The 19,100-nt window shown below is 41.7% G+C and overlaps 1 protein-coding gene across 1 annotated transcript in view; it reads right to left on the bottom strand.

Moving 5' to 3' along the window:
• Positions 1-239: 239 nt before the first annotated feature.
• Positions 240-19,100, bottom strand: part of pkd1l2 (polycystin 1 like 2) — a 124,230-nt gene continuing 105,369 nt past the window's right edge. The window contains exons 37-43 of the mRNA XM_033036508.1: positions 17,380-17,513; positions 15,211-15,338; positions 13,042-13,202; positions 11,762-11,972; positions 5,712-5,813; positions 4,141-4,272; positions 240-539 (exon numbers count right to left, since the gene is read on the bottom strand). Coding sequence (XP_032892399.1) covers positions 441-539; positions 4,141-4,272; positions 5,712-5,813; positions 11,762-11,972; positions 13,042-13,202; positions 15,211-15,338; positions 17,380-17,513 — 967 coding nt within the window. The 3' untranslated portion in view covers positions 240-440. The remainder of the gene's footprint in view (positions 540-4,140; positions 4,273-5,711; positions 5,814-11,761; positions 11,973-13,041; positions 13,203-15,210; positions 15,339-17,379; positions 17,514-19,100) is intronic.

Genomic DNA, 19,100 nt, shown 5'->3' with positions numbered 1-19,100 from the left:
CAATATCACTGTCATTATGAAATTGGTAAAGTTGAAAAACTAAAACACATTTTAATTGTTCTGTGTTCTAGATGTGAAGAAACTATTTTAGGATCCAGTAAAGTCTCTGAATTTATTTGTGATCACAAGTGAAATCTAATCTAACCTATTGCCTAAATGTGAATATTGGATAATGATAAGATGCAATAAAAACAATCATGGAACAGCAAAAGTTGGAATGAGAGAGCTTTCCAAACAAATTTTATTATACTTTCATTATACTTTATTGAGACACACTGATACAAGACAATGGCACATGCATGTAGCCAAATATTAATGGATAGCATATAATTACCATATAGATACTCTTAAATCTACAAATTGTTTTATTAAATCAAACTGCACACTATTACATAAATCGGTATTTGCTGCTGGATAGCAATGCGAAATGTTTACAGCAGTTAGCTCCTTGACTTTGAGGAATCCTTCTTAGATTTGATCCCCAAAAAGCTGCATACTTTTGTCAGCATCAGATCAACTATTTCTTCTTCCTCAGAAGCCTTAAAAATAAGCAAAAATATTCCTTACTTTATTCACAACCCGCCATCAAATCAACAAGGATTTTCTCAAATTTAGCATATTCAGGCTGAATTTTTATGATATTACAAATTCAAGCATTTTAGAACTCGCCAGTGCAGCTAGCTTGCCAATTGTAGATACAGGTAGACACAAAATGCTGGAGTAACTCTATGGGACAGGCAGCATCTCTGGATAGAAGGAATGGCTGACGTATCGGGTTGAGACCCTTCTTCAGACTGTGAGTCGGGGAGAGGGAGACACAGAGATAGGGAAGGGGAAGGTGTGAAAACCAGAAATCAAAGCGGAAAATGTAAAATAGATCATTGTTGGTTAGGGGATGGTGACAACGAGGCATACAAAAATAAAATTTAATCAGGTAGGCAGTCAAACAGGTCGGAGAACTAGGATGGGGGAGGGATGAAGAGAGAGGGAAAGCAAGTGTTACTTGAAGTTAGAGTGTCAATATACTGCTGGGTTGTAAGCTGCCCAAGCCAAATATGTGGTGCTGTTTCTCCAATTTGCGTTGGGCCACACTGACAATGGAGGAGGCCCAGGACAGAATGGTCAGTAGGGAATGGGAGGGGGAGTTAAAGTGTTTAGCAACCAGGAGATCATGTAGGTCTAGGCGAACTGAGATGAGGTGTGGCAATTGTAGCTCAGTTAACACTTTCATGTCAGTGAGCATCACGAAACAAAAATAGTATTATCTGGTCTTTAATGTATGGATTAATACATACTTCATCCATTACATGGCATCCAGGGAGATTGAGCCGAATGGATGGAGAATTGGCTTCATGGAAGGATGCAGAGGATGATTGTGGAAGGTTGTTTTTCGGACTGGAGGGCTGTGAATAGTGATTGGCCTCGGGAATCAGTGCTGGGCCCTTTGCTGTTTTTGGTTCATATCCACAATTTGGATGAGAATGTACAATGCATGATCAGCAAGTATTCAGATGATACAAAAGTGGGTGGCATCGTAGGTAGCGAAGAAGGTTATCAAAAATTCCAGCAGGATCTTGATCAGTTGGGCAGGTGGGCTGAGGAATGGTTAATTAAGTTTAATACAGATAAGTGTGAGGTGTTGCAGTTTAGGAAGTCAAACCAGGGAAGAATATTCACAGTGAATAGCAGGGCTCTGGGGAGTGTTGAAGAGGGATATATGCACATACTTAGTTCCTTAGGTAGATAGTGTGGTCAAGACGGCTTTTGGCATATTGGCCTTCATCTGTCAGAGTATTGAGCATAGAAGTTTGGAGGTTACATTACTGCTGTACAAGGTGTTGGTGAGGCCACATTTGGAATTGTGCTCAGTTTTGGTCACCCTGTTATAGGAAAGATGTTGTTAAGCTGGAAATAGTGCAGAGAAGATTTACGAGGATGAGGCCGGGATTCAAGGGCCTGAGCTATTTTGAGAGGTTGGGAAGGCTAGGACTTTATTCCCTGGATAACCTGAGCAGCGAGCTTTTTTTTTAATACAAAGCGTGGTGGGTATTTGGAATGAGCTGCCAGAGAAGGTAGTTGAGGCAGATACTATCACAATGTTTAAAATATATTTAGACAGGTACATGGACAGGATAGGTTTAGAAGGATATGGGCTAAATGCAGACAGGTGGCACTAGTGTAGATGGGGCATGCTGGTTGGCGTGGGCAAGTTGGGCTTTAGGGCTTTTTCCCTGCTCTGTGACTATGATTCTATGACTATAATGTGCCACTCAGGGAGAGAGATTCCAATCTGTAAATTAGTTGCTACTTCTTGTACAGTACAATAATGATTATTTTTAGAAAGTACTCCTTGTTTGCAAATGGCATTATCTACTTCAGATGCTTTGACTGTATGACCTTAGATGTTAGTTGGACATAATAAACAGAACAAAAGGTACAATGTGATTAGTGCGTATATAACACAAAGTCCTGTGAGATAACTACCTGTTGAATGTGCTGAACCAGTGCATGTTGAACCTTTAGCTTCAAAAGCATTTAATTCATCCACCCACACAGGCGCAAAAGCATTTTACATTAAATAAACATTTAGTTTCACCATGCTTAATGCAGCTCAGGTACCGTGGCTATTTTGCCCACCAAGACTATGATCTGGCTTCCTTGCAGCATGTACTATGTTTATCTTCAGTTACTGTATATTCCTTTATCTAATATTGAGTCTTGGATATGCAGTGGGTAATTCTCTGCATGTCTTTAAGTGGAAGTCAAGCTGTTTTTCATTGGGGGTGGCACAAAGGTCACATCACATAAAAGGTAGTGTGTATTTATAACACAAGACAACACTTTGGCCTCCTTGTAGGCTAAGCGTGATAAAGTAGCAGTTCTTTCGTTACCCAAATCCATATATTAAGCTACTGAATTGTTAAAGTTTTGATTGTCTGGAAAACTCTGCTCTCAGATTTCACACAAACAGATAAGCTCTATGGAATATTTTGCCACAGAAGGCTGTGGAGGCCAAGTCAGTGGATATTTTTTAAGAGATAGATAGATTCTTGATTAGTACAGGTGTCAGCGGTTATGGGGAGAAGGCAGGAGAATGGGGTTAGGAGGGTGAGATAGATCCGCCATGATTGAATGGCCTAATTCTACTCCTATCCCTTATGATCTTATGACCTCTAAATCCTTACCTAATTAACACTTACCATGTTGGAATGGTTAAACCCAGGCAGCAGAATTTAAATGAATAGAACCTATTGCAAAACCCAAACAGACAAATCTAATTTCAAAATAAATCCCTGTTTTATTGGGTATGATCTAATTTAGATTAATCAAGTTCATTGCCAAATTCTTCATGACTTTATGACTACTGAGAATCATAACCACTGCTGTAAACACTACAATGATATGCATTTATTAAAACAGTTTGGGTGGCAGTGTGGTACAAGAGGTAGCAATGCAGCGTCGCAACTCCAGCGACCAGGTTTCAATTCTGACCTCTGGTACTGTCTATGTGGAGTTTGCATGTTTTACCTGTGATCACATGGGTCTCGCCAGGTGATCTTTTTCCTCCCTCATCCCAAAGTTGCCCTGGTTGTTTGGTTTATTTGCCACGGTAAATTACCTCAGGTATTGGTGGGTGACAGGAGGATCAGAGGGGAGTTTAGTTTAGAGATACAGCGTGGAAACAGGCCCTTCAACCCACCAAGTCAGTGCTGACCAACGATCACCCATACACTAGTTCTATCCTAGTGGATATCCCATGCCCTGGGGAAAATTTACAAAAGCCAATTTAGCTACAAACCTGCACGTCTATGGAATGTGGGAGGAAACTGGAACACCCGGAGAAAACCCACGCGGTCAAAGGGAGAACGCACAAACTGTGCAGACAGTACCCACTGTCAGGATTGAACCTGGGTCTCTGGTGCTGTAAGGCAGCAACTTTACCGCTGCACCACAATTCCCCCTGAATTAATGGGCATATTATAGAGAGAAGATACAGGGAACTAGGCCAAAGAATGGAACTGCTATAATTATTCCGTGGTCAGTGTAGCTTCTGTGGGCTGAATGGCCTCCTGTGTCATTAGGAAATATGAAATGATATAGAAATAAATAAAATATCTTCATAAAGATAATTATGCAAACCTTGTAATTCTTCTGCTCTTCACTGAATGCCACAAGTATAACTGAAATGAAAAGGTTCAGCACCACAAATGTCATAAAGATGATGCATGAGCCGATCAGAAATGAACCTAGAATTGGATTGTAGTCCAATACCTGGTCAAGTAAAGCAAAAAGAAGACATTATTTTCATATAATAAGAAGGAACTGCAGATGCTGGTTTATATCAAAGATAGACACAAATGCTGGAGTAACTCAGCATCTTTGGAGAACATGGATAGGTGATTATTTTGGGTTGGAACCCTTCTTCAGACTGATTGTAGAGGGGGTCGGGGGGAGGGATTGAAAGAAGAAAAGGGGGGGGGGGGTTCTTTGGGGAGGAAGGGGAGAGGGAAGGAGCCTGTTGTGGGTTAGTTACTTAAAATTGGAAATTCAACGTTCATGCCATTGCGTTGTAAGCTACCCGTGGAATATGAGGTGCTGTTCCTCCTGTTTGCGTGTGGCCTTACTCTGCCAATGGAGAAACCCCAGGACAAAAAGGTCAGCATGGGAATTAGAAGTGTAGTTACAATAGTTAGCAACCGGGAGATCCAGCATATCTTGGCGGACCGAGCGCAAGTGTTCGGCAAAGCAGTCGCTTTGTATTTAATCGTGTACAGTCTTTCTGCTGACTAGTTAACACGCAACAAAAGCTTTTCACTGTACCTCGGTACATGTGAAAATAAACTAAACTAAACCTTTCGCCCACCAGCCTCTGCATCCAACACATCATCCTCCGGCATTTCTGCAATAATTGAATTTAGATAAAATCAATCGCAACGCATCATCCATTTCATCAATATTACTTTCAGAATGCCATCTATCCAAATGTGATGCAATATGATTTGAAATGGACCTTTATCATACATTGATGGACCCCATTGAAAATTAGGTTGAATGTCTGCAGTCATGCAAAGTGGGACAAAGGCAATGGCTGCTTGAGTTGGTTTTTAACCACAATGCTGGTGCTGTACAATCCAAGCCATGCGATGGAGATGGGAATGTTTCTTTAGTGGGAGGATCTAGAACAGTGGCCACTGTTTAAAAACAAGGCGCTGTTCATTGAAGATAGCGATGAGGCAAAACTTACTGCTCTAGAGATGGTTCTGAATCTTTGGAATTCTCTTCCTCAAAAAGCAATGGTCACAGTCTTTGAATATTTTTAAGTGAGAGGTAGATAGATTTGTGTAATGCAAGAGAGTGAGGTAGATTGGAACAGGCAGATCAGGTTGACGACTAGATCAGCCATGACATCAGCAATTATAGTAAACGGCGGAGCAGACTTGAAGGACTGAGGGGCCAAATCCAGCCCTTAATTCAGATGTTCATCTGTATGTTATTATGTGTATGCATACGGAGGGAATCGTTTTAATAACTCTGCAAAATACATCTGACAAGCACAAACAAGCAATCCCACTTGTTCCAGTACTTGTACAATAAAATACATAGAATCAGGTCTCCTACCAAAATAGAATGAAATGCTTCTGGTACAGATTAGCTCATTATCCATCTTCTGCCATGAATAAAGAATTATTTACAGTGTTTGCTTTCCGTACCTCTTCATAGTTGAAGATCCCCATTTGAAGACTTATCATTGTCTCTGCAGCATCAAATATGGTTTTATAAGAGGACATAGTCCAACCGAACATCAAATTAGTCTGTAGCACAGAGACAGAATGTCAGAATGAATTTCCCTTTACATTGCTGGAGACTACATGACCACATTTTTTCACACAGAGGGTGGTGGGTAAAAGGAATTGCTAAAATGAGGTAGTTAAGGCAGGTACAAGAACAACATATTTAAGACTTGGACTGGTGCATGGATAGGAAACGTTTGAAGGATATGGAACAAACGCAGGCAAATGGGACTCGCTTAGATGGGGAATGCTGGTCTGCATGGACGAGTTGAGCAGAGGGGCTTGTTTCCATATTGTATGAATCTATGGCATTTAAAAGTCAAAGGGGTCCAGGAGATAATAATAATAATAATAAACTTTATTACGGACTTGAGGTCCAGACAAGGGGCAACATTACATAAAAATGCATTGCATATTAAAAAATATCATAAAATACATATAACATCTTAGTATATCACTTATAAAAGCATCATAAATTATATATTTAAAAAAAACCAACACAATACATGAATTAAAAATCCAGATTAAAAGAATGATCAATGTCCTACAACGAGACAACGATACCAGTGTCTCCACAGCTGGGATTCGTAACGTGTAGTGCTAACCCTTATGTTTGACAAGGCAACAATAATTACATTTTTAGAGTCATTTATCCTGCAAATGAATTTATACATATGATTTCTTAGGATAGCTTCTAAAGTACTGACTCCTGCAGCCACAAACATGTTACTAGCACTACACCATCTAGGTTTCCTTAGCAGTGTTCTCATGGCATCGTTATATGCCAACTTTAGTCTCTGCAAACTTGTCTTTCCATAGTTCGACCACAGGTGCGCAGTGTAGAGTGGTGTGCAGTATGCTCTAAATAGCTACATCTTCACCACATCTGCACACCCACCAAATTTACGCAAGAGAATATTCGCCTGTACATACAGCATGCGTCGTTGCCTATAAATATCCTCATCATCTGTCATTTGTTCTGTAATAAAATGCCCTAGATATTTTACATTATTACAGACACTAAGATTATTGTCAATTTAAAATCAGGAAATGTTAGACATTTATCCTCTTTGGTTCTACAGATCATAACAGCACTCTTACTAGCATTATATTTAATATCATGTTCCGCACCATACACAGAACATATAGTAAGGAGCTGCTGGAGGCCAGCGCTAGATGGACTAAAGACCACAAGATCATCTGCATACATAATATGGTTCACTAAAATATTACCAATCATGCACCCAGTATTACAGGCTTTCAATTGTTTGGACAGATCATCAATATAAAGATTAAAAAGGACTGGGGACAAAATTCCCCCTTGTCTAACACCATTGCTAACCCCAAATGGGGCTGAGACCCTATTGCCCCATTTTATTTGCATAGTCTGGTGGGCATACCAGTAGGCCAGAATTCTCACAATGTATTTAGGCACCCCTCTTTGACTCATTTTACCAAACAGCTTTCTGTGATTAACACGGTCAAAGGCTTTGGAAGCATCAATAAAGCACATTAGGATTGAAGAGTTTTTGCCTCTATATTTGTTTACAATCTCCTTTAGGGCATATATGCATACATCAGTGCCATGTTTAGCTTTAAAGCCAAACTGGTTATCTGTGGAGTTAACAAACTCACTTATTCTATCCAGCAGAACTCTTTCTAAAACCTTTGACCATATGCTGGCTAAAGCTATGGGCCTGTAATTATTTAGGCTGCCTACTTTACCAGCTTTGTCCTTAATGACCGGCACTAACAGAACAGACATCATTGAGTCTGGTAACAAGCCATGAATCATAAAGCCAGTAAAACAAATAGCAAGGAGAGGAGCTATCCTCATACTCGCATACTTAAGATGTTCAGCAGAAATATGATCCAAGCCACTTGCTTTGTTGTTGGATAGCTTGTTCATGGCATGATACACCTCATGTGACATAATCACCATTGAGTCATTACTCTCAATATTGTCCACCCTATACAAGTCACCTTGGACACAGTTGAATAAAGTACTATAATGTTGTCGCCATAACTCCGCGATATTAGCTGTTCCGGAGATTCCATCTACAGTGCATGGTAGAGATGTTTTGCAACTGTTAAGAGCTCTCACTTCTTTCCAAAAATCTGTAGCATTGTTACTTATTCCAGCTTCTTAGCCATGGAATCAGCCCTCATAGCTTGCTCATTTTAACAGATGAAGCGAACAGCATACTTATACCTTGCATTAGTGAGCTTCTTGTACTCAAACACAGGCCCCTGTCTGGGTCTACCTGCCATAGCCCATGATTTGGTGGCTTCACGGGCTTCAGTATGATACTCAGCTACATACTTATTCCAGCCAGGCCTGATGTTATGTGTCTTATTTTTATGCTTACTGCCTACATATAAAGTGCTTACTATATCATTATACATGGAGCAGATATCTCTCCTATGCTTCATATCTTTACAATTAACATTACTACATATTATTGCATCTTTAGGTAAATTAATATTGCTTAAGGATTTATCTGTATGTCTATAGTCTGCCTTTTACATAATTTGAGGTGTGACTGCAGAAGTTGATTAAAAGCCACCCCAAACAAACATTGATAGAGATTAATGAATGGGATACAAAGAAAAAAAAGTATCAAAAGCGGCAACAGACTTCACCATCCTAGATATATGTAAGTAACCAGCCAAACTGTAAAAGAATGTCAATGGAAATTTTGAAAATCAAGATAATAATTGCAGGTATGACATTAACCCTGTTTTTCCTTCCATAATTGGTGCCTGGCAGGCTAAGTGCTTCCAGTATTTCCAGTTTTATTTCACTAGATGCTTTACAGTTTATACAATGGAGGGTGCCTGCATACACAGATTGGACAATGATAGCTATCATTGCCGGGTGGACTTTCTTCAGCTTGTTGTGGTGGGTCAAAGGTAGAACCAAACAGCACTGCAGCCGTAATACTGCAATTGGTTTTGTGTGTAGGGATGTGTATCGCCATACACCAGCTAAATAATGGGGAAGTGGGATCTCTTTCAACTGTGGTACTTCTCCTTTTTGTCAAGAAATGCCATGTAGTCACAAATTGCCATGGGTGGGGCAAGTTGCCTGCAGCATTACAAGGCCTGAAATCCTTACAAAGACTCCACCCCATTTCATCTGCTGCTGTCAAGCAAGAGGAAATGAAATGAAATACAGCGGGGAAACAGGCCCTTAGGCCCACCTAGTCCGCACCGACCATCGATCACCCATACACTAGTTCTATTTTACACACTAGGGACAATTTACAGAAGCCAATTAACCTACAAACCCAAATGTCTTTGGAGTGTGGGAGGAAACCAGAGCAACCGTTGAAAACCCACGCAGTCACGCAGAGAAAGTACAAAACTCCATACAGACAGCACCCATGGTCAGGATTGAACCTGAGAGTTTGGCGCTGTAAAGCACTTTGACGTATGTCAGGCCTTTTTGAATAGGGAATCCTCATCCCCTTCTTTGAGATTTGGCAGTAAACTGAATAAAACTGATAAATATTTTGGCCCAACATTTGGCCAAGCAGGTGCAAACCACCTCCAAGATTAGAGTTGCCTCGAAACACATTTGTGAAAATAAAAACAGATAATGCTAGAAAGATGAACAAGTTAGGCAGCAGCTGTGGATGGAGAACTAGTTGATATTTCATATTGGAGAACTGGGAGAATGAGAAAGGGAGAAGAAGTTAATTTTAAGATGCAGAGCAGTGATTTTTTTTGTAGACTAAAAGGGGTGGGGGAACGCATATAACAGTTTACTCAATGCTATTAGCTGCTATACATCAAATTAGCTTTGAAATGATTTTTAATTGAGTTACCGGTACGCATAATAGTGTGTGCCCTCACTAAAAAAGCACTGCTGTAGAGGGATGGGAAAGGGTGGAGAGAGCGAAAGGGTTTTATCGTGATGGGATGATGCTGGCACTGTCATGATGAAAGACTGTTGCTGAAGCCGTCTGGTTTGTAACTTAATGGTGAAGGCAGCCAGGTAGAAAGAGAATTCAAATAAATAAACATGCAAACACTGGGACTGGCAGAGCTGTAGGAAATATCCAGCGAGCCAGGCCATACCGATGGGAGGAGAAAAACAGAGTTCGACTGACCGACAGTCGACCTGGTCAGTTTTGATACAAACAGAAAAAGCGGGTTATCCGAAACTGATGAATTCAATGTTATGTCCAGACGATTGCCACATGCTCAGACAGAAGGTGACATTCTATTGTTAAGACTGTGTTAGGCCTCAATGCTGGAGGCCACAGACGGGCAGGGAAGAGTGAGAGTGGGATGGAGCGCTGGGAACTCAGGCTTGTCCCTGCACACTGAATGCAGGCACTGAATCTGCTTCTAGGTTCTGAACTGTATAGGAGACCACACACGTATCATTAGCTTAGTTGAGTTTAGTTTAGAGATACAGTGCGGAAACAGGCCCTTCAGCCCAGCAAGTGCGCACATTAACACTACCCTACACACACTACGGACAACTTTACATTTACAGCAAGCCAATTAACCTATAAACTTTTACGTCTTTGCAGTGTGTGAGGAAACCAAAGATCTCGGGGGAAAACCCACGCGGTCACTGGGAGAACGTACAACCTCCGTTCAGACAGCACCCATAGTCAGAATCAAATTCGAGTCTCTGACAATGAAAAGAGGCTGTCCCACTTCGAGGACCTAATCCGCGAGTTCAGACGAGTTTGCCATCGACTCATTCTCGCAGCATGGTCGACACGAGGTCCTAGGAGGTCTTTGTAACTCTCCTTCATGCTCGAGACTAGTCACCGTGTACTCGAGACCTCAGCTAGGTCGCGACGTATTTTTAAACATGATGAAAAATGCCCGCGAGTAAAAAAAGGTCGCCTTGGGAAAAATCTATATTTTTTTACTCGTCGGTTTAGTTGAGGTAGGTCCTAGTAGGTCGTAATGCTATTTGTAGGTAGTCGAAGTCAATCGAAGTTAATCGAAGGTAGTCGAAGGTAAAGATCGTTGAGAAAAAACAAGGTAAGTAAACCGACCGGTAATGTTAAATGATAGCTAAACTTTATTAATCGTTGTCTGGCTTCTTAAAAGTGTCTCCACTCCTTCTCCCCCCCATCTCACCCCTTCTCTCCCTTCCACCCCCCCCCCCCCCCCCCCCCCCGCGCTCTCTAAAGAACTTACCGAACTGTGCCAGCGGTCTTTTACATTCCTGTTCATCGCGGGTGTGAATTTCAGACAGCGCTCCCCCGCTTTCGCGATGTGTTTGTGTGTGTGTGTGCAGGCGGTCGATCGCGGTTTCATCGCTGCAGGTCGATCCAGCTCAAGGTTTTTCAGGCGAGTGCCCTCGAGCTTGAAGGTCGAAGACAGTCGCTGAAAAGTCCTGTCAGTGGGACAGGCCCTGAAGACAGTAGCTCTACTGCTACGCCAGTGTGCCGTCCCTGATGGGAAGATGGGAAGAATTGCAAGTGCAATTCGGCTTCTCCCGAATGTGGCTCCAGGAGCAGGTCAGAGACTCGGAATCCTGCAGCAAGCACACTGAAGACAGTTATCACTATAGAGGACACAGCAGCCCAACACTACCATGCAGTTGCAGCAGTTTGTACCATCTACAGGATTCATTGCAGCAACCCACCAACACTCGCACTTTTGAAAACCTCAATCCCTACCAGCTGCAAGGACTAGGGCAGCAAAAGCACAGGAATACCACCATCAGGAAATTGCCCTCCAATCCACACACCACCCTGACTGGGAAATATAGAACCAGCCCTTCACTACTTTTGAGTCAAGTTCCTGGCATTTCCACCTGAACAGCATAACCCACACCTCAAGAGTTGTAGAGGTTCAGGAAACCAGCTCACCACTGGATCCTCAAGGGTAATTAGGGAGGTGCAATTAAATGATGGTCCACATCTCATTCAATTCTAGAATAATCTACAAAAATAAATACACTATTATTCTTACTGGAGTAATCAGCTACATACCGCAATAGAGTAGGCCAGGAACATGATCAGAATGACAGTCAGGAAGCCTGAGATGTCACCCCATGCCCTTCTTAATGTAGATGTAATCATATTGAGCTTGGGGTTAAGTCGCAGCAGATGCCATAGTTTAATAGTTGCCAGGAGAACCAGGAAGGCAATTAAGTAACCCATTGCTGCATCTGCCATAGCAGTCTCATAGAAGCTCACAAACCTGTAACAGAGACAGTAAAATGGACACTATATATTTTCTTAACAACAGGTATCAATGCAAATGTCTTTTGGGCAACTTTACCCACTTCAGGACCAATTTTGGGAGCAGATGTGTCTTTTTGAGCGTAGACATATTAATGGTTTCTGATGAAGACTCAAGAGACTGTGGATTCTAAAATCTTAAGCAAAATAACAAAGTGCCAGAGGAACTCATTGGGTCAGGCAGCATTTTTGGAGAGAAATGGACAGATGACGTTTTGGGTCTGCACCCTTCTTCAAGGTTTTCTGGTCCATCAGACTTTTACCATAAATAATCATCGGTGGAAATGTTTTTCATTTTTCATTTGTGGGAGAGGAAATATCTGCTCTGCTGTGTTTATTTCACTCACCGTCATCTTTAACAAGAAAACACTGACATAATAGGCAGGGAGTGAAGCATGTTTTGAGAGAGGCTGGAGACACAAGGAACCGCCGATGTTGGTTTACAGATGCTGCCTGGAAGAACTCAGCAGGCCAGGCAGCATCTGTGGAGGACGTGGATATGCAGCGTTTCAGGTCGGCAGCCTTCTTCAGGTTGCAGCTAAACGGAGGTAAATATCATGCCAATAGAGGAATGGGAAATTCAATTTATAAATACAATAGGGAGAAAGTACAGCAAGTGTTTTCTCTGTGCAGAGACTGTTGGAAAAGGTCAATATAAGTGTTGTTTATGTGGTGGGAGGTTTAGTTAATTGTAGAGTTGCAGACTGTAGGTACTATGTGCACAGAGCATGCTGGTTATTCTGCTATGTTTAGAAGTCAAATTTAGTCGACCTCCATTTGGGAAGATTATGTCCCAGTATTGATATTCTTTCACTGATATTTTCATAATCTGTGTTCAGTTACTATGTCTTTTCGACTGTGAATTCGCACCCTTAATCTATGTTAATACAGTGTCTACAAGTCATTATTGTTTTGGATATTAAGCATGTTTAAAAAAAACAATTGAAACTTAGAGCTCAATTCCAGAATGCACGATTAAACAGTAATTAATAACATATAAAAATAACAATTGATAAAGCAGGAAGTACCCTGATCGATGATTATGGTAATATTCAATGTCTCGCTTTCCCAGAATTGTTCTCTTTATGAATATAGAAAGTGCGCTCCAGCTGATCATTATAATGGCTGCTTCCAGAAGATTCCATTTACTTTTGAAATAATTCCATTTCTGTTCCTTCAATAGTTTGCCCTAGGATAGAATAAATATTTGGTATGCAACAGGAACAAGATTCATCCATGCATACAATCTGATCTCAAGATAGAAAATGGATATTTCGATAGCACCTGCAAAGAGGTGGAACATCGTAACATGACGCAAGGAACTGCAGATGCTGGAATGTCGAATAAAGGGCCTGTCCCACGAGCATGCGACTCCATGCGGCAAGCGCGACCTGAAGGGCCTGTCCCACGAGCATGTGACTCCATGCGGCAAGCGGGGCCAGTCCCACTTCGATCGCTGGAGCCGTATAGAGTTGTGCGGAGCTGGTCCCGACATCGCGTGGGGCTCCGAAAATTTTTGCGGAGCCGCCTCGACGCCGTACGTCACGCGCGAACTTCCCGCGGACTTCGCTCGAACTTCATGTCACTCACGCGAACTCCGCGCGGTCCCCGCTTCTGGTTTGGTCGCACTGGCCGCATGGAGTCGCATGCTCGTGGGACAGGCCCTTAACGCACAATGTACTCAAGGGTTCCGACCTGAAACATCACCCATCCTTTTTCATCCAAAGATGCTGCCTGACCAGCTGAGTTACTCCAGCATTTTGTGTATATCACTGGAGCAACTCAGTGGGACAGGCAGCGTCTGTGGGGGGAATGGATAGGTGACACTTCTTTAACTTAGTAATTGAATTGTGCTATAACATTGACACCAATGAACCGTTATATTAGGGTGTGAAGAACTCAAGCTGTGACATTATGTCCTCAACCCACACAGGGAGAAGTATTTAACGCACCGTAGGCGCGGGAGTGGTGGAGGATTGGGCAGAAATCCAAGATGAACAAATGTTCTCACAAAAGGAGGAACCTATCAGGATGCTGTTGGTAACATTAAAAAAACCCGGCATGAGATATGGATGTGGAGAACCCAGATGTGGAGAGGATGTGTCCACTCGTGGGAGAGTCTAGAACTAGAGGTCATAGCCTCAGAAATAAAGGACATTCTTTTAGGAAGGAGATGAGGACAAATTTATTTAGTCAGAGGGTGCTGAATTTGTGGAATTCTTTGCCACAGAAGACCAAGTCAGTGGATATTTTTAAGGCAGAGATAGATAGATTATTGATTAGCATGGGTGTCAGATGTTATGGGGAGAAGGCAGGAGAATGGGGTTAGGAGGGAGATAGATCGACCATGAATGAATGACGTAGTAGTCTAAATGGGCCAAATGGCCTAATTCTACTCCTATCCCTTATGACCTTATGAGAAAGTTGTTAAATATTCCTGGCCCGTCATCCATATCTGATGTGGAGGGGAGGGGGGAGGGGGGGGGGGGGATGATTGGAAAAATGCTAGATGGAAAGGAGGCAAAAAGTTGGCAAAAGGAGACCAAGTGTAAGAAAAAAAGAGGCAAAGAGACAAAGGGGTGTTGATGAGGAGGGAAGAGGTTTGAAAGAGAAATGAAATGTAAACTTAGTGGAAGGGATGTAGGTGGCAGTGGGCAGGGGAGTTAAAGGGGGACGGGATAGTGGGGAAATGGTGCACACCAGGGAAAGGAAAGAGGGGAGTAGGATGTTACCTGACTTTGCAAACTTCCATGAGAGCCTTTTAATCACCTCTTAATCTTTGCCTCTTCCCACTGAGTATTGCCACAAATCTTCTTTAAGCTTTGTATTTGTGACAGAATGAGAACAATATCTTTCACTTATTGTGAGATTATTCTTATTAATAGTGTCTCTTAATAACATAGAACAGTACAGCATAGAAACATGCCCTTCGGCACACTATGTCTGTGTCGAACACAATGCCACGATAAACTAACTGCATCTGCCTAGACATGATCCATACCCCCTCCTCCATTACCTGCATGTCCATGTGTAATCCTGGTCATTCAGCAGCCAAGGAACATTTTTTTTGTGTTGGAAGGAACTGCAGATGCTGCTTTATATTGAAGATAGACACAAAATGGTGGAGTGACTCAGCAGGTCAGGCAGCAGCTCTGGAGAAAAATCACACTTTCTGTGTTTAGCTCTCATGGACCTACCTGGATCACCATGTAATAGATGAGGAAGAGGAAGTAAACTACTTCAGCAGCAACAACAAAAATGTGCAGCCCATCAGTGTATTGATAGAGACGGATACTCTGAAAATCGGCGTGCGTAAAGAAAGGCCCTGCAAATACATATCGGTACATTGTTTAACATAATTTAAATATTTTTGTTAATGGACATTGCACAAGGGGATCCAGACTCAATTTTCAGTTACATAATTGGGATTTGGAAATGTCCTCGACTGCCATGCATCTTTGCTAAAGGCCAGGCCCCCTCTCCCACAATGAGAATCGGTCATGCTATCATGTTTATCGTTGCTAACGCCAGCATGCTTCATTAATAGCTATTTAGTTGATCTTGAGTATAAATCCCCATCTCCATCTGTTAGGTTTGGCTTAGCAAAATTGGCCAAACCTAATTCTTTAATCAAGGTAAAAGCAGAATATTGCCTGTAAATCCATCTAGTTGAATTTGAAAGTCAAATGACTTTTTTTGCTGCAGGTTCAAACCTCAGACAATGTTGTAGAACAACTTTTTGAAGTGGTTATGCAATAAGAGAGAATGATTTATTCTTGCTGCCTCCACCTCTTCCCATTGTCCCCAGGCCAATGCAAGATATGTAACCAGACCAGTATTTCAAGGTCCTCCCAGATGACAGGAGTGGGTAGGTGCAATAAACTTTGTGCTTATCCTCTTGTACAATGCCTAAAAGTTCAAGAAGGAAAATCGAAGATAGACAAAAGTGCTGGAGAAACTCAGCGGGTGCGGCAGCATCTATGGAGCGAAGGAAATAGGCATCGTTTCGAGCCAAAACCCTTCTTGTTTGTCTACCTTCAATGCCTAAAAGTACTTATTTTGCAATCCTTTTTCTTTTTATCTGTGGAATTCTTTGCCACAGAAGGCGGTGGAGGCAAAGTCAGTGGATATATTTAGGGAAGAGATAGATAGATTCTTGATTAGTACGGGTGTCAGAGGTTATGGGGAGAAGGCAGGAAAATGGGGTTAGGAGGGAGAGATAGATCAGCCTTGATTGAATGGTGGATTAGACTTGATGGACCGAATGGCCCAATTCTACTCCTATCAGTTATGATCTTTAATGAATTCTATGTGTGATTATGTATAATTTATATATAATCTATTTTGTCATTGTTGTTGTTTGTTTGTGTCTATGTGCCTGTGATGCTGCTGCGAGCAAGATTTTTCTTTGTACCTGTACCTCACCTCTCAGACATATAACTTGAACGTTAACCAAAGAATCCTCCTGGGCCACCCGTATTGAAGCAATGACCAAGAAAGCACAACAACACCTCTACTTCCTTTGAAGGCTTTGGAGGTTCAGCATGTCCCCTGCAATTAGATCCTAATGCTAGTCACCACTTCCCAGGGCCCTACAATAGTGTTCAATTTAGGTCACTCTGCTATAGGAAGCATGTTGTTAAGCTGGAAAGAGTGCAGAGAAGATTTATGAGGATGTTGCCTGGACTTGAGAATCTGAACTAGAGGGAGAGGTTGGGCAAGTTAGGATTTTATTCCTTGGAGTGCAGGAAGCTGGGGTGTACAAAATCGTGAGGGGAAATAGATAGGGTGAATGCACGGAGTCTTTTACCCAGAGTATGAGAATCAAGAACCAGAGGACAGAGGTTTAAGGTGAAGGGGTAGAGATTTAATAAGAACCTTCGGGGCAATGTTTTCACACAGAGGGTGATGGATATATGGAACTAGTTGCCACAGGATGTAGTTGAGGCAGGTACTATAACAACATTTAAAAGACTTTTGGACAGGTACATCATGGATAGGAAAGATTTAGGGGGGTATGGGCCAAATGCAGGCAGGGAGAACCAGTGTAGATGGTGAGCATCCTGATTAGTATGGGTAGGTTGAGGTTCGTGCTATATAACTCTATGACTCTATTGGATACAATGCTATATATCTGAACTTTAACTTTGTTTCTCTCATTGCACATTATGCTATTTATTACTTGTATCTCTTTAATTATGGGTTATGTTTTCTTTTTTTGTGACTTGGACCACATTTGGAAAATGCAACTGGAGACATTTGCATGTTTATAATATACTCACACTGTAGACTTTTTTTAAAATTGTTGCCATCATTTGGGTGCCAACAAGGTGAAAATATTCATAGTGTCAAGTATCTATTCTTACCCACAGCATTACTTTCTAGTATTAACGTGGCAATACAGAAAAGATTCACATTTGCATTGTAGACTGTGAATTCCACAAAGATGGCTCTTGTGTAGGTGTCTAGCCAGCTATTATCAAACATGTATTGAAGGACTCTGTGGAATAAAGGAAAATATAACAGGTCATTAAATATGTAATGAAATTGCATCAGCTGTTTACATGTCCTGCGCACATCAATTCAGATTGCTTTATAAAGGTTCCTCAGCTGAGATATTGGCTAATCAACATCAGCGGACCAAACACACTGGTCAACATCTTACATCAAGATTTTTTTGTTGGAAGTGAAAAATGAGGAAGTGAAATGAACGTGCTCCCTGTGACCATGTGGATTTAGTCTATGATGCTCCGGTTTCCTCTCACATCTCAAAGACATGCAGGTTTGTAGGTTAATTGGCTTCTATTAATTTCCCCCTAATGTGTAGGGAAGTGGATGAGAAAATGGAATGGGTGTGAATGAGTGATTGATCTAAGTAGGTGTAGGTTAAGTAGGGGCCTATTTCCAAGCTGTATCTCTAAACTAAATAAAATTACAATATATTTGGAGATTACCCTAACATAGTGTAACAACATAATTTTAGTTAACTTGCCTTAGCACCCTTCTTCCTGTGTAAAATGACCAAGAATGGTGTTAGTAACAATTATTACACATTTGAGTCAAGTGTGATTTTCAGTTTTCAGTCTGGAAAAATAAGAGTTCTCATTTACTTACAGACAGCCAGACTTTGGTAAGCCAATTTCTCCTGAGATAGTGCCATGCTAAAGTATTATCTAAAGGACAACACTTAAATGGCATTCCTTGTCCTGAGTCTAATCCCTGAGCTCCTGTAATACAAGCACTTTTTTTCCTCTTCATTACATTGCCTACAGATGTCAAATGTGTGTAGGAAGGAACTGCAGATGCTGGTTTAGACCAAAGATACACACAAAATATTGGAGTAACTCAGCGGGCCAGGCAGCATCTCTGGAGAAAAGGAATAGGTGACGTATAGAGTCAAGACCCTTCCCGACCCGAAACATGACCTATTCCTTTTCTTCAAAGATGCTGCCTGACCCATTTCAGTTACTCCAGCCATTTGTGTCTATCTTCGATGTCAAACATATGGTCGTTTTATCTCTCCTCATTTCAGGCTGGTATTGCTGATCTATACCACGTTTCACAATTCATCACTTCCTTCAACATCTGGATGTTCATCCAGTCTCCACACTCAAGCAAAGAAGACTTTATTTACTTTTCCTTCAGCCAACAGCAGCAGGTTGAGCAGGTATTGGGATTTACCTGCAGTGTGCGCTTTCGCAAGGTACAGGCATACCCAGAAAGTACATGAGTATTTATAAAGAACTTCATTGCCTCGCCTGGCTCCAGCCCATAAACTCTGCAAGGCTATCTTGCACAATGAACGCACTTTGTTTTAATCAACAGGTGCCAAAGATAACCTCCTTGAGGCTAAAGATAGACGCATATAGCTGGAGTAACTCAGCAGGACAGGCAGCATCTCTGGGTGACGTTTCGGGTCGAGACCCTTCTTCAGACTGGTTAGGGATAAGGGAAACGAGAGATATAGGCGATGGTGTAGAGAGAGAAAGATCAATGAACATCCTTGAGGCTAATCATTGACGTGTGAAAGTTTACAACACATTACCAGAGGGCACCACATTGAAACAGTTACTGTCACTTTTGGCAC

This window comes from Amblyraja radiata, chromosome 17 (genome assembly GCF_010909765.2).
Source record: "Amblyraja radiata isolate CabotCenter1 chromosome 17, sAmbRad1.1.pri, whole genome shotgun sequence".
Classification (NCBI taxonomy): Eukaryota; Metazoa; Chordata; class Chondrichthyes; order Rajiformes; family Rajidae; genus Amblyraja; species Amblyraja radiata.
Note: the sequence above shows the minus strand (reverse complement) of the source record. Positions and strands in the feature narration are given on the sequence as shown.